This window comes from Panthera leo, chromosome E3 (genome assembly GCF_018350215.1).
Source record: "Panthera leo isolate Ple1 chromosome E3, P.leo_Ple1_pat1.1, whole genome shotgun sequence".
Lineage (NCBI taxonomy): Eukaryota > Metazoa > Chordata > Mammalia > Carnivora > Felidae > Panthera > Panthera leo.
In genome coordinates this window covers 31,733,850-31,745,665 of record NC_056694.1, presented here as the reverse complement: position 1 = coordinate 31,745,665, position 11,816 = coordinate 31,733,850, and the positions used below count along the sequence as shown (strand labels likewise).

Sequence of the window (11,816 nt, the reverse complement as noted above, 5' to 3'; positions counted from 1 at the left end):
GTAGGTAGGCAGAGCCATACCCCGCCTGCGGCCGCCCACTTACTGGAAGCCAGCCCCAGGCTTCCTGCTTATCGACAGGAAATCAGGAGACAAGAGCTAGGGGAAAGGATTATGTTTCAAGGACTACCGCTCTTCCACAGAAAATGGCAAGAATCCGGTGATTGCACCCAGGGAGGAAGAAACAGCAAATTGAATCACACAAAGGCACAGAACAACAAACACACTTGCAGACTGCGGCCTAGAAGCCCGAAGGCTGCCCTCCTAAGGCAGAAGGACTTGATCATCTAAAAGGATAAGGCACCCCTCCCTGCAAAAGCCATCACTGCCCTTAACGCTGTTGGCCTGTACTTTGTAACAGTGACGAGGGGCCATAAGGCAAGCTGAGGTCAAGCACAGGTGGGATATGGGTGACATTCCTTGGGCTCTCCTGGCTGCCCAAGAACAAAGGAAAGGAAAGAAAACCGACAGTAACTGATAGCGATCACAGTCTCCATCAGTTTACAAATGTCTTCGTAAATTACAAGAAAAAGGCAATCCTACCCATAGCCTCATCTCCAGAAACCTACAGGCTCAGTTTCCTGGAGCCCCAACATCACCCTCCCTCCACGGTGATGTGGGGAAACAAAGGCAGAAGGAAACGGCAGATAAAATTGAATCTCCTTATTCACCTGCAGTCCGTGGACAGATACTTGAGGCAGGCAGAGTAGAACTTTCTCCAGGAACTCCCTAAATCTTAATGCTAATGTTTTGCTGGAGGGAAAAACCACCTTAGCTCCACAATAGCTAGGCCTTCAGTAATCACGAGTCTTTAGCATATGAAAGTCTCCTGCTCAGGGTCCCTGTCCCTAGTGCTTTAATAAAATCACATTTTTTTTTTTTTTTTTTTTTTTTTTTTTTGGCGCGCCTGGGTGGCTCAGTCGGTTGAGCGACCGACTTCGACTCGGGTCATGATTTCCCGGTTCATGAGTTCAAGCCCCGCGTCGGGCTCTGTGCTGACAGCTCAGAGCCTAGAGCCCTGCCTCGGATTCTGTGTCTCCCTCTCTCTGCCCTTCCCCCACTCATGCTCTGTCTCTGTCTCAGAAATAAATAAACATTAAAAAAAGTCTTTTTAAATCACCTTTTTGCACCAAAGATGTCTTCAAGAATTCTTTCTGGGGCATCGGCTCTGAACCCCACAAACCCCACCGTCACCCCAAAAGCACATCAACAGTTTTGTAATGTTAGGTTTTCTTTCTTTTTTTTTAATTTTTGTAAATGTTTATTCATTTTTGAGAGAGAGAGAGAGAGAATGAGAGAGAGTGGGGGAGGGGCAGAGAGAGAGAGAGAGGGAGACACAGAATGCAAAACAGGCTCCAGGCTCTAAACTGTCAGCACAGAGCCCGACGCGGGACTCAAACCCACAAACCGTGAGATCGTGACCTGATCCGAGGCCAGACGCTCAACCGACTGAGCCTTTCTTACTTGATGTCTCTTCCCTTCTACAGTCAATTCCACAAGGGAGGGGACAGCAGAACCCCAGCTGTACCCCCAATCAGAGCGCACAAACAAGTGACCAACAGCACCGGAGGACTCTGTTTTGGGGTTCATAGCACCTTCTCAAAAGAGGGTCCACACAGAGGGGCTGAATGGGGTTCAGATCAGCTGAGGAGTCAGGGCAAATCCATCTCTGTGGCCACGGGGCTGCTCCAAGAGCATATTCGGAATGGGGAGACCTTGCTAGATGCGGCTTCGCAATAGGGAACATTTCTTTTTTTTTTTTTTTTTACATTTATTTTTTGAGAGACGTAGAGAGACAGAGCATATGTTGGGGAGGGACAGAGAGAAGGAGACACAGAATCCGAGGCAGGTTCCAGGCTCTGAGGTGTCAGCACAGAGCCCGACGCGGGGCTCGAACTCACAGACCGCGAGATCATGACCTGAGCCAAAGTCGGACGCTTAACCGCCTGAGCCACCCAGGCGCCCCAGGAAACGTTTCTTTAAGAAGCAACTAGGAGGTTCCTCAAAAAGTTAAACTGAACCACCGGATGACTCAGCAAATCCACTCCGAGGCAAATACTCCGGAAAACCAACCACAGATGTCCGCACAAAAACCTGCACACGTACGTGCACAGCAGCGTTCACTACTCGTAACGGCCAAAAGGCGGAAACGACTCGAATGTCTGTCAACAGACTACGGGACTGACAAAATGTGGGATATGGCCACCCCGTGGCATATCTTTGAGCCCCTAAAAGGGATGAAGCACGGATTCACGCGACAACGCGGACGAACCTCAAAACCGGGCCGCCGGGTGAAAGCAGCCAGCCACGGGAGGCCGCGGATCACGGAGGCGCCTTTACACGAACTATCCAAACTAGGTAAATCCAGAGAAACGGAAGGCAAATGGGAGGCTGCCGGGTGCCGGGAGAAAAGGCAGAGGGCGTGGTGTTTTACGTTGGGCCGCCGCCGCCGAAGTTTCAGAATTTGCTGGCGGTGACGTTTGCGCGGCACCGTGGATGTGCCAAATGTTGCCGCATCAGACACCTTAATGGCAGGTGGATTTTAGCTTCAAAAGCAGTCGCCGCCAAGCAATGTTGGCAGGGCCGTGCTGGGCCCACTGCTCCCTCTTCCCAGGCTGGGCTGTGCTTGGTACCCGAGCTGCGCAAGGCCCCGGATCCAAGACCCCTACACCGATGCGGCCTATCTGGGAAAAGGTGCATCACCTGGGAGACGCCGCGGCGCCCTAAGAGGCTTGTTTGGATCTCCTTGGCTGCGTAGTACATCCGCACAATGGAATACCACTCAGCACTCAACGCCAGTGAGCTCTCAAGCCACGGGGAGATGCGGAGGAACCTTAAATGCGTCATGCTAAGTGGAGGCAGCCAATCTGAAAAGGCTCCACGCTGGACGGCTCCCACTCTGAGACATTCTGGAAAAGGCAAAACTACGGAGACGGTAGAAGGATTAGTGGTTGCCAGGGGTTAACGGGGAGGGAGGGAAGAACAGACAGAACACAGAGGATTTTTAGGGCAGAGCAAACTACTCAGTGCGATGCTATCACGGTGGATACCTATCATTACACATGTGTCCAAACCCCTAAGTTCATCAGTTCTAACAAATATAGCCCCTGCGGGGGGGTGGGGGGAGGAGAGGCTGTGCGTGAGGGCAGGGGTGTATGAGAGAGCTCTGTCCTCTCCGCTCCGTTTGGCCGTGAACCTAAAACTGATCTCAAGTAGCTTATTTAAAAGGGAAATAAAGTAAACGCGTGAACATTTTCCTAATACCGCAGAGAATAGTCCCAAAAGTTAGTTAAATGCACTAGGCGATACACTTGGCTGTGAGCTGTGGTTTTCTGTGTGTGTGTGTGTGTGTGTGTTTAAATCTGACCCTCAGAATCTTGTTTCTTTAAAATTCTTAGGCTGGAAACACACACACACACACACACACACACACGCAAACTGGTTTCTCTTTCATCACCTTGCTGGATCTAGTTACAATCCTCTCCTGCATCTATAAAAAACAGACGACTCTTCGGAGAACAGTTGAGTCATAAATGCAGGAGATAACTTTAATAGGATCCCAAATGCAAATCAGAACTTTGCAAGTAAAATTCCAACGTCTACATTTACTCCTAACAGAGATCCTCGAGCCCAGAGAGTCAGAGAAGGATTAACATCCTGAACACGAAAGAGGCTGCCGCCAGGGAGAAAACCGAGGCCAAACTGCGCATGAGTGTGTGAAGCCACATTTACGAATCGTTCGGCGCCCCGGAGAGGTGCTCTCACAGTAGAAATTGGGAAACCAGTTATCCCAGGGAAAACATTTTTGTGGGCGGTGCTGCGGTCAGCCAGGAAAAGTCATGGGCTTCCAGCTGGCTTAAATAGGTGCCATCCCTGAATACTTTTTTGTTTACAAGACGCCAACCAACACTGATGTATTAGGCCACCTCTCCCAGATGGACGCACGGTATATGAGACAGACAGCCGCTTGGCATTCGAAATCGGTAAAATTCTTGAGGTCCTAGTAGACATAAAGCTCTTTCGTTCATTGGATGTGGTTCAGCGTTGGCGACACACTCAACTCCCAACGTCCCCGACAAACACTGGCCACACAAAAGAGCCTTGTAATTTGTAAACATGTATGAGTGCGCCCGCGCTCGGACCAACACAAAGGAGTGACCCATGAATGCTTCCTACTCCAGGCATCTGATGTCAGTTTCAGTTCTACAGTGTACGTCTTCTGGTCCCTGAAACAGGGCTCTTGTCTTGTGGACCCTGCATATGTAATTAATCCCAGCTTGAGACCAGTTCTGTACCACCATCCGCCCGGCCCCCATCTTGCCCAATGAGACCATGCGATCGAGAGGAGGTCGGTGGCGATTTTTCAGGACCGTTTAAGTTAGGGTTTAAACGACAACGTAAGCCACGCCGAGATGCCGTCATTTTCCCGTGCCTTCCGAAACAAGGCTCTGTGACCAGGTAGGACAAGGGGGGAGGACATTCATATTCCTGGCGAGTTACAATGCCCCTCTTTTCTCACAACTCACAACCACCCTGATCAATGAACAAAGCATGTGTTGTTTGGAGAATGAATGAGGACAGCTCTCTTCTGTGCATTTCATTAAAACCTGAAAGCTATGGTTTCCTGCCAGAGATGATGCCTAGTGAGTTCCAACAGCCTAACATTCAATTCTGACTCACTACCAATGTGCCCAGCTTCGCCCTGGTCGTCCTGAAGTGGAGGGATATTCAGCAAGCCTGACGTTTGTTTATCATGAAGGATTTTTCTACCGTTAGGGACCAAATAAAGGTTCTTTGTGGCAACGGCTGGAAACGCAACACGAGACCTTTCTTTACACCGTTAAGAATGGACAAATAGTTCACCGAGTAAACCAAAGACTTTATTTTGTAAAAGCAGATAACACCAAAGTACTATGTAGTATCCATAAATCATTGCAAAAATAATTACTTTCAGAACATCCAATGTATAAGCTGAATCAATGGTTACAGCTAGGATTTTCAGCCAATATACAGATTTTCGTTCAAGCCCTAGGCTTGATTTCTACATATCATTCACATGCACGCCCTGTGCATATTCAATATCAAAACGGGGACTCTTGAAAGCCGGACCCCAGCTTTATCTTGATTTCGAAGATGACACAACAGCCAACCGAGAACTCTGGTTTGCCGATTGAGTCCCAGAAATCATGTCTTCCGACGTCCTACAACAAACTGTATCTCTGAAAAATAAAATCAGAATTTAGATTCCCTTGCAATAGTCAGGTCCCCAAGCTCTCCAGCACCGTGGTACCGGGATGTGCTGAAACTGCTCTTCCTTGGCCTTTCTAACCACTGGGAACCCAAATGGGGTCCCTCTTTAAGAGCGCCATTATAGAGGTTTTTAAGAACCACGCTAAACCCAAGGAGAAGCAGTGGATGAAATTATCCATTACTTTTTCCGTTAAGGACCAAAAACAAAAAAAGAGAGAGAGAAAGTGCACTGGCAAATGGGAACGTGGTGACAGTCATACGGTTAAGAAAAATGGTTCTATAAATCCCTCCTTTCAAAATGAGGTCCCAAGGTGTTTAAGACCAAAAGGAGGTCATAAGAGCGGTTAATACAAACAATTCCTCTCCAAAAATAAAAAAAAAGCCCTTCATGGAAAGCAGCTGAGGGAAACCAGATCCATGGGTGGATCCGGCCCTACGTTTTCAGCATGCATTTCTGACCTCACCGATGTGTGTCTGGCGGGTGTGAGTAGGTCCTCCTTGCACTTAAGGAATGAAGAAATTAAAGTGAATCGGTGTGCTAATGAAAAGCCCGCCGTTACAGACTGAGAGCCAAGCCCTTAGTTTATAAGGCAAGATTTTTTGTCGCCACAAGGGGGGCGGCGGGGGGGACACAGATGAGCCTGAAGGCAAGCACTCAAAAGGCTGGGTCAGCCGTATTCGGTATCTGGGCCAGAACAGTCTCAAAAAATAAGGCAACGTGTGGCTTCTCGGTTTGAGACTGTCCCCCGGAAAGGCCCCCGAGGCAAGAAAAGGGCCCCGAGGCAGCCGGCCACCGGCCAATCACCAGAAGATACTTGGACGGGGCAACGGTCACAGTTGGACGGGGTGACTTGGGGTCACGGTAGGCGGGAGGCCCTTGAACCAGCACTCAAGGTGAACGTCTTTGCGTGTCCTGTGCACGACGCCAAGCAGCAACGTCTGGGGTTCTGGAGGTGGGGTGCGTTGGCGATGTATTTTTTTGCCCCCAAAAGAAGACACGAAGGTGAAGCCCCTGGGGAGACGAGGCCGGCAAGGTGGAACCCCCACCAGGGGCGGGACTGGGTACGAGTCGGAGAGCACTTCCTGCGGCGCGCGGCTCCCTCCAGGTCTGGCCGAGTCCTACAAGCGCTTGTAGGTCCCCAGGAGAGCTTTGCAGTTGGGGCAGTAGTGGTCCACGTCCTGTAGGGCGTCCACGCAGAAGGGAATGAAGCAGCAGCCTGCCACGCACCTGGAAGAAACAAAGAGCCACACGCGGAGCATGCCATCCTCCGTCAGGGTTTCGGTTCGGGACGGGGGGTGGATCCGTCGACGTCCTAACCCCCCCAGAACCTACGGCTGTCACCTTCCTCGGAACAAGGGCCTTCGCAGGTGTCATTGATGATCTCAAGATGGGATCATCCCGGATTATCGAGGTGGGCTCCCTAAACTCAATGACCGACATCCTTGCAAGAAGACAGAGGAGAGGGACACAGAGACGCAGGGAGGGACAGGGTGAAGACGCAGGCAGAGACCGACGTCGTGCGGCCAGGAGCCGAGGGCCACCTGGGCCACCGGACAAGGAAGGATTCTGCCCTGAGAGTCCTCAGAGGGAGCACGACACTTGATGTTGAACCTCCGGCCGCCAAAATTGTGAGAGGACACGTTTTTATTGTTTTAAGCCAACCGGTTTGTGGTTGTTGGCAATGGCGGCCCCAGGGCACTAATACACCAACCAACGCCAAGGCTGCTATCTCAGACAGACTGTCCTGGGTGTATCTTCAAATCCTGGCTCATCTGGGCATCTTTCAAAGTCTCAGACTGGGACCAGCAAACTTGTTTTGTAAAGGGCCCGAAAGCACATACTTTGGGCCGTCCTGCCATCGTGGCCTGAAAACAGCCATAGATACAATCTGTAAACAAATGGGGGGGGGGGGGTGTTTGTCCCACTAGAACTTAAAACGGGCTGGATTCGGCCCCAAGGCTACAGTTTGCTGACCCCTGTCTAGACTGATCACTCTTCCATATGGAGAGGCTGCAACCAATCAGAATCCCCCAAAGAACAGCTCTTAACCTACGTCATCTGTTATCAGTGCACACAGGCTGGACCTTCAGATAGCCTGTGGGATAATAAGAACTACAGTTGGTCTTTGTCCCCAGTTCCTGGCAAGGAGCTCCAAAACTCTAGGAATTTCCGGAGTGACCGGAGTGCCTTCGGTCATGCAAAACAATCCCCTTTCAGTCACACCTGCTTTTATGCTAACAAGGCGACCAGGGCAGGGTTCCTGCCTCAGGATGGGGCTGCTGGGCTTCCTAGGTTAGAACTCAGGAGGGGATAGGTACGGGCTGGGGCTGTAAAAACCCTTGAACAATCTATTTGGAGAGCTTCCGGATTGAACACATCCATGGGCCAGGAGAGTGGTGCACCCCAACTCCACGGGGACAGCGGCTTGTGCGCCCGGGACCCTTCTGGACCTCACTCCAGGTATCTCTTCACGTACCTGCTGTTCATTTGTACCCTTCATGACAAACTGGTAAATGTTAAGTACAGTGCCTTCCTGAGTTCTGTGAGCCAACAGCAAACAGTTCTGTGCGTTCTAGCAAATTATCAAATCTAAAGGGATAGTGGGACACCCCATTTATAGCTGGTCGGGGTCAGAAGGATGGATGGCCCGAGATTTGTGACTCGCATCTCTACTGGGGCGCAGTGTATGGGACTGGGTGCTTAAGCTGTGGGGTCTGTGCTAACTGCAGGTACTTAAGTGTCAGAACTGAACTGAATCACAGCTGGGGTTGGAGAGCTGGTTGGTAACAGAAAACACCCCCACAGGCCATGTTTGCCCAAATGTAGTTAAAAATCACAATGCACAGGGCAGGCAGCGTAATCAACATTATTGTAATCACTTTGGTCGGTGACAGATGGTCGGGAACTAGACCTACCGTGGTGATCATTTCATAATGTATGAAAACACTGAATCACTATCTTGTATGCCTGAAACTGATCTAATAATGTCTGTCAATTATCATTCAATAAAAAAAAATCAACAATTTACAGGAAGACATTGGCTTACACAAAGCAGAAACAGGATACCGCCTGGTAAGGAAATAATCTTATGAAAAAAAATTCCCCCTATGGTCTAAGGTTACCCAAGTTCAAATAAGGTCAGTCAGTGCCTTCGAGCTAACCCTTACCACCCTCGCCAGGGTCTTACGCACACAGACACAGCTCCAAGCTGCGGGATGCATACATTCACTTATTCTATCCCCAACAACCCCTGGGGGCAGGGGCGGGGAGCGTTATCACCTCCAGTTTTCAGAAGAGGGAAACGGAGCAGAGAGGTGAAGTCACTCGCCCAGAGGCACACAGTACTGCGGCAGGACTTGACCCCACAACCCTACAATCCTGCATGTAATCAGAAAAGGAGGGAGGGACAGAAGAGCTGCCCCAATCTGAAAGCTAAGATCAGCAGAGTCTGACACTCATCAGAAGTTCCCTTTCTGGGGGCGCCTGGGCGGCGCAGTCAGTCGGTTAAGCGTCCGACTTGGGCCCAGGTCGTGATCTCGCGGTTTGCGAGTTCAAGCCCCGCGTCGGGCTCTGTGCTCACAGCTCAGAGCCTAGAGCCTGGAGCCTGCTTTGGATTCTGTTTGTCTCCCTCTCTCTGCCCCTCCCCTACCCCTCCCGCTCTGTCTCGGTCTCTCTCAAAATAAATAAACGTTAAAACAAAAAAAAGAAAAGAAAAAGAAATGTCTAAGGGTATCACCCCGCCCAGACGCAGGGGGCTGCTGTGTCTGCCCGGGAGGGGTGTGAGCAGGCGAGCCAGACGTGGCGGATGGGACAGCAGCTTCCAGCTGTGATGTGCTGGAGAGCGGTGGTCCCCCACTGGGGACGACTTCTGTCGGGGGAGGGGGTGCGGAGGGCAAGGGTGCCGCTGACCCTCCCGCGGTGGACCCCCGGGGGAGAGCCTGGGGGCCGAGCCCGCCGGACTTACCCCAGCAGGCACAAGCTCCCGCACGAGAGCCAGGTGAGGGCACCGGCGTTATAGGACAGCTGGGTCACGATCATCTTGTTGCACGAAGGACAGCACATCTGGACTGGACGGTCGAAAAAACGACACTGGCTGCTGCACGTAGACGGTCTGCACAGCAACTGGGGGAACAGGAACGGGCGACCGGTGAACGCGGGGGGCCACCGGGACAACCGGGGGTGGGGGCAGGGGCTTGGACACCACGTTCACAGCAGCACCGCTCACCGGAGCCACCCGAGCATCCCCAGTGAGCAAGTGGATAAGCACGAAGGGACCTCTCCAGACAGTAGAGCCTCACTCGGCCTTTGAGCGACATCTTGGGGCGCCTGGGTGGCGCAGTCGGTCAGGCGGCCGACTCTTGGTTGAGGGTTCAGGTCATGATCTCACGGTTTTGTGAGTGCGAGCCCCGTGTCAGGCTCTGTGCTGCTGCTTGGGATTCTCTCTCTCTCTCTGCCCCTCCCCAACTCACCCTGTCTCTCTCTCTCAAAAATAAATGAAAAATTAAAAAAAAAAAAAAAAAAAAAAAACAGGAAAAAAAAGGACATTCCGACCCGCACTAGAACACGGATGAACTTTAAGGCCATCACACGGAGTGAAATCAACCAGCCACGGGACAAATACCGCGTGATTTCTCGTGGACGAGGCACCTAGAACCATCCACTTCACAGTGGAAAGCCACGGACGCCGGGGGCTGGGACAGGGGTGGGGGAAGGGCACGCGAAGCTGCTGTTCGGCAAGTTTAGGGTTTCAAGTTTTGTGAGGTTTCAAAGTTCTAGAAAGGGACGGCGGTGATGCCGCGTGAGAATGTGAACGTGCTTAACGCCGCTCAACCTCACGCTGAGAAGCGCTTTACGATGACGAATTGTACGTTACGTGTGTTTTACAACACGTGGCGTCTTTCCAGCATCATCCTGCGACGGGCTCTCAACCCCCCTCACCCCCACACAGGGCGGGTGGGGAGAAGTTCCTGCGGCCGTTTGTGGCTCAGCCCCGACCGAGCTTTCAAACTTGGAAACATGTAGCAAGCTTGCTGCCCACCCCCCCGCACTTCCCACCTTGCCCAACACAGGCTGATTCAGCAAGACTGGGGCAGGGTCCCCAAAAGGCTCTTTAAGCTCCCTAAGTAGCTCTACGAAGGTGGTCTGCGGATGGTTAATTCCAGAAACAGTGATACGATGGGGTTTCGCCTCAATTTTCTTCATCCACGGATTAGTGGTTGCCAGGGGCTGGGGGACGGGGAGGGACGGCTCACGGGTACGGGCTTTCTTTCTGGAAACGTTCTGGAATTAGCGCTGAGGGTCGCACAGGTCTGCGACTTTACTGAAACCCCTGAGTTCTGTACACTTTAAAAAGAGTGAGCTTTACGGTACGGGAATCATATCTCAGCAACGCTTTTATCTGAAAACATGAAGTAACGGCTGTTGCCAGGGTTACATGAGATAAGGGGGGGCAGGGGGGGAAGGGGGTAAGGAACCTCAGGCCGTGTCGTGGGCGCGGTGAACACTCGATAAATAGTTTCGTCTTTTCACACGGGGCTCCTGACGAAGTCCAACGGCCAGCGATAAGGCAGGAGTTTACCGCCTCATCGCTGGGCTGGGAACGCCGGCCCAGACTCTGGGGCAAGTCCAGGGAATCGAGGTGCCCGTGGTCCAAGTACGTAAACTCGTGCTAAAGCGAGAAAACTATGTAAAGAACACGTACAGGCGTTCACAGTCACCAGAGGTGAGCCTCGAGTGACATAAATCGTGAAGGCCTGAGCACTCAAAATGGTTTTGGTTTTTGGCAAAGCTGTGCAAGCTCGTATTCCTCTCAAAGTGACTACCTTCTGTTCCAGCTGGAACGCCATTTCTGTGATCCAGGCAGGAGGGGAAATTAACTGTCGTCCAAGCTCACAGAACCTAATACTCCTCGAAAGTCCCAGAAAGCCTCTCCTTCCAGAAAAGGAGTATGAAAGCATCTGCCAACGCTCACATGTGAGCGGTGTTAAAAATCTTTTTTTTTTTTTTTTAACTTGGTGCAAGAATGAATTATTGATCAGAGCGTGATGTGAAGCTGTCTAAAGTCACCTCGCTCTCTTCCAGCTGAAGGGGTCAAAGTTGCTCGAGCACGTCAACACTGGCTCCCTTTTATCAAATGATTACTCATAGAATTTTATTTTTATCTTAACAACCACTGATGTAGGCACTTGATGAGGCCCAGTTTTACAGGTGGGGAAACTGAGGCCCGAGGCCATCGGGTGAGGCCAGGCAGTCTGACTCACAACCCTTTCTCTGAACTGCTGATCTCCTCCCGAGTGGCTTGTGATACTGAATCAGCTGTGTGCCTGGGCACTCCTGGGCAGCAGGAAGGCCCAGAGGGCAAGGCCATGAAGAAATTGCTGGAAGGCCGGGAAGCCAGGCGGGCGGGCTGGCGGGCTGGGACAGGGTCGGCTCACCGGTTCCTAACTCCTGGCTTTCTGCTCCCTCTCCTACTCCAGCCCCGGCCTCGGGGCAGAGGTTTGAGCCTCAGCGGGCAGGGAGGGGACCCTTACAAGCAAACCCCCCACCCCCTCCACCCCCCACTTTCCCT

At 51.7% G+C, this 11,816-nt stretch overlaps 1 protein-coding gene across 1 annotated transcript in view; it reads right to left on the bottom strand.

The window, feature by feature from the left end:
* Positions 1 to 4,855: 4,855 nt before the first annotated feature.
* The window catches only part of LITAF (lipopolysaccharide induced TNF factor), a 33,054-nt gene continuing 26,093 nt past the window's right edge, over positions 4,856 to 11,816 (bottom strand). The window contains 3 exon segments of the mRNA XM_042921161.1: positions 4,856 to 6,475; positions 9,213 to 9,331; positions 9,333 to 9,370. Coding sequence (XP_042777095.1) covers positions 6,367 to 6,475; positions 9,213 to 9,331; positions 9,333 to 9,370 — 266 coding nt within the window. The 3' untranslated portion in view covers positions 4,856 to 6,366.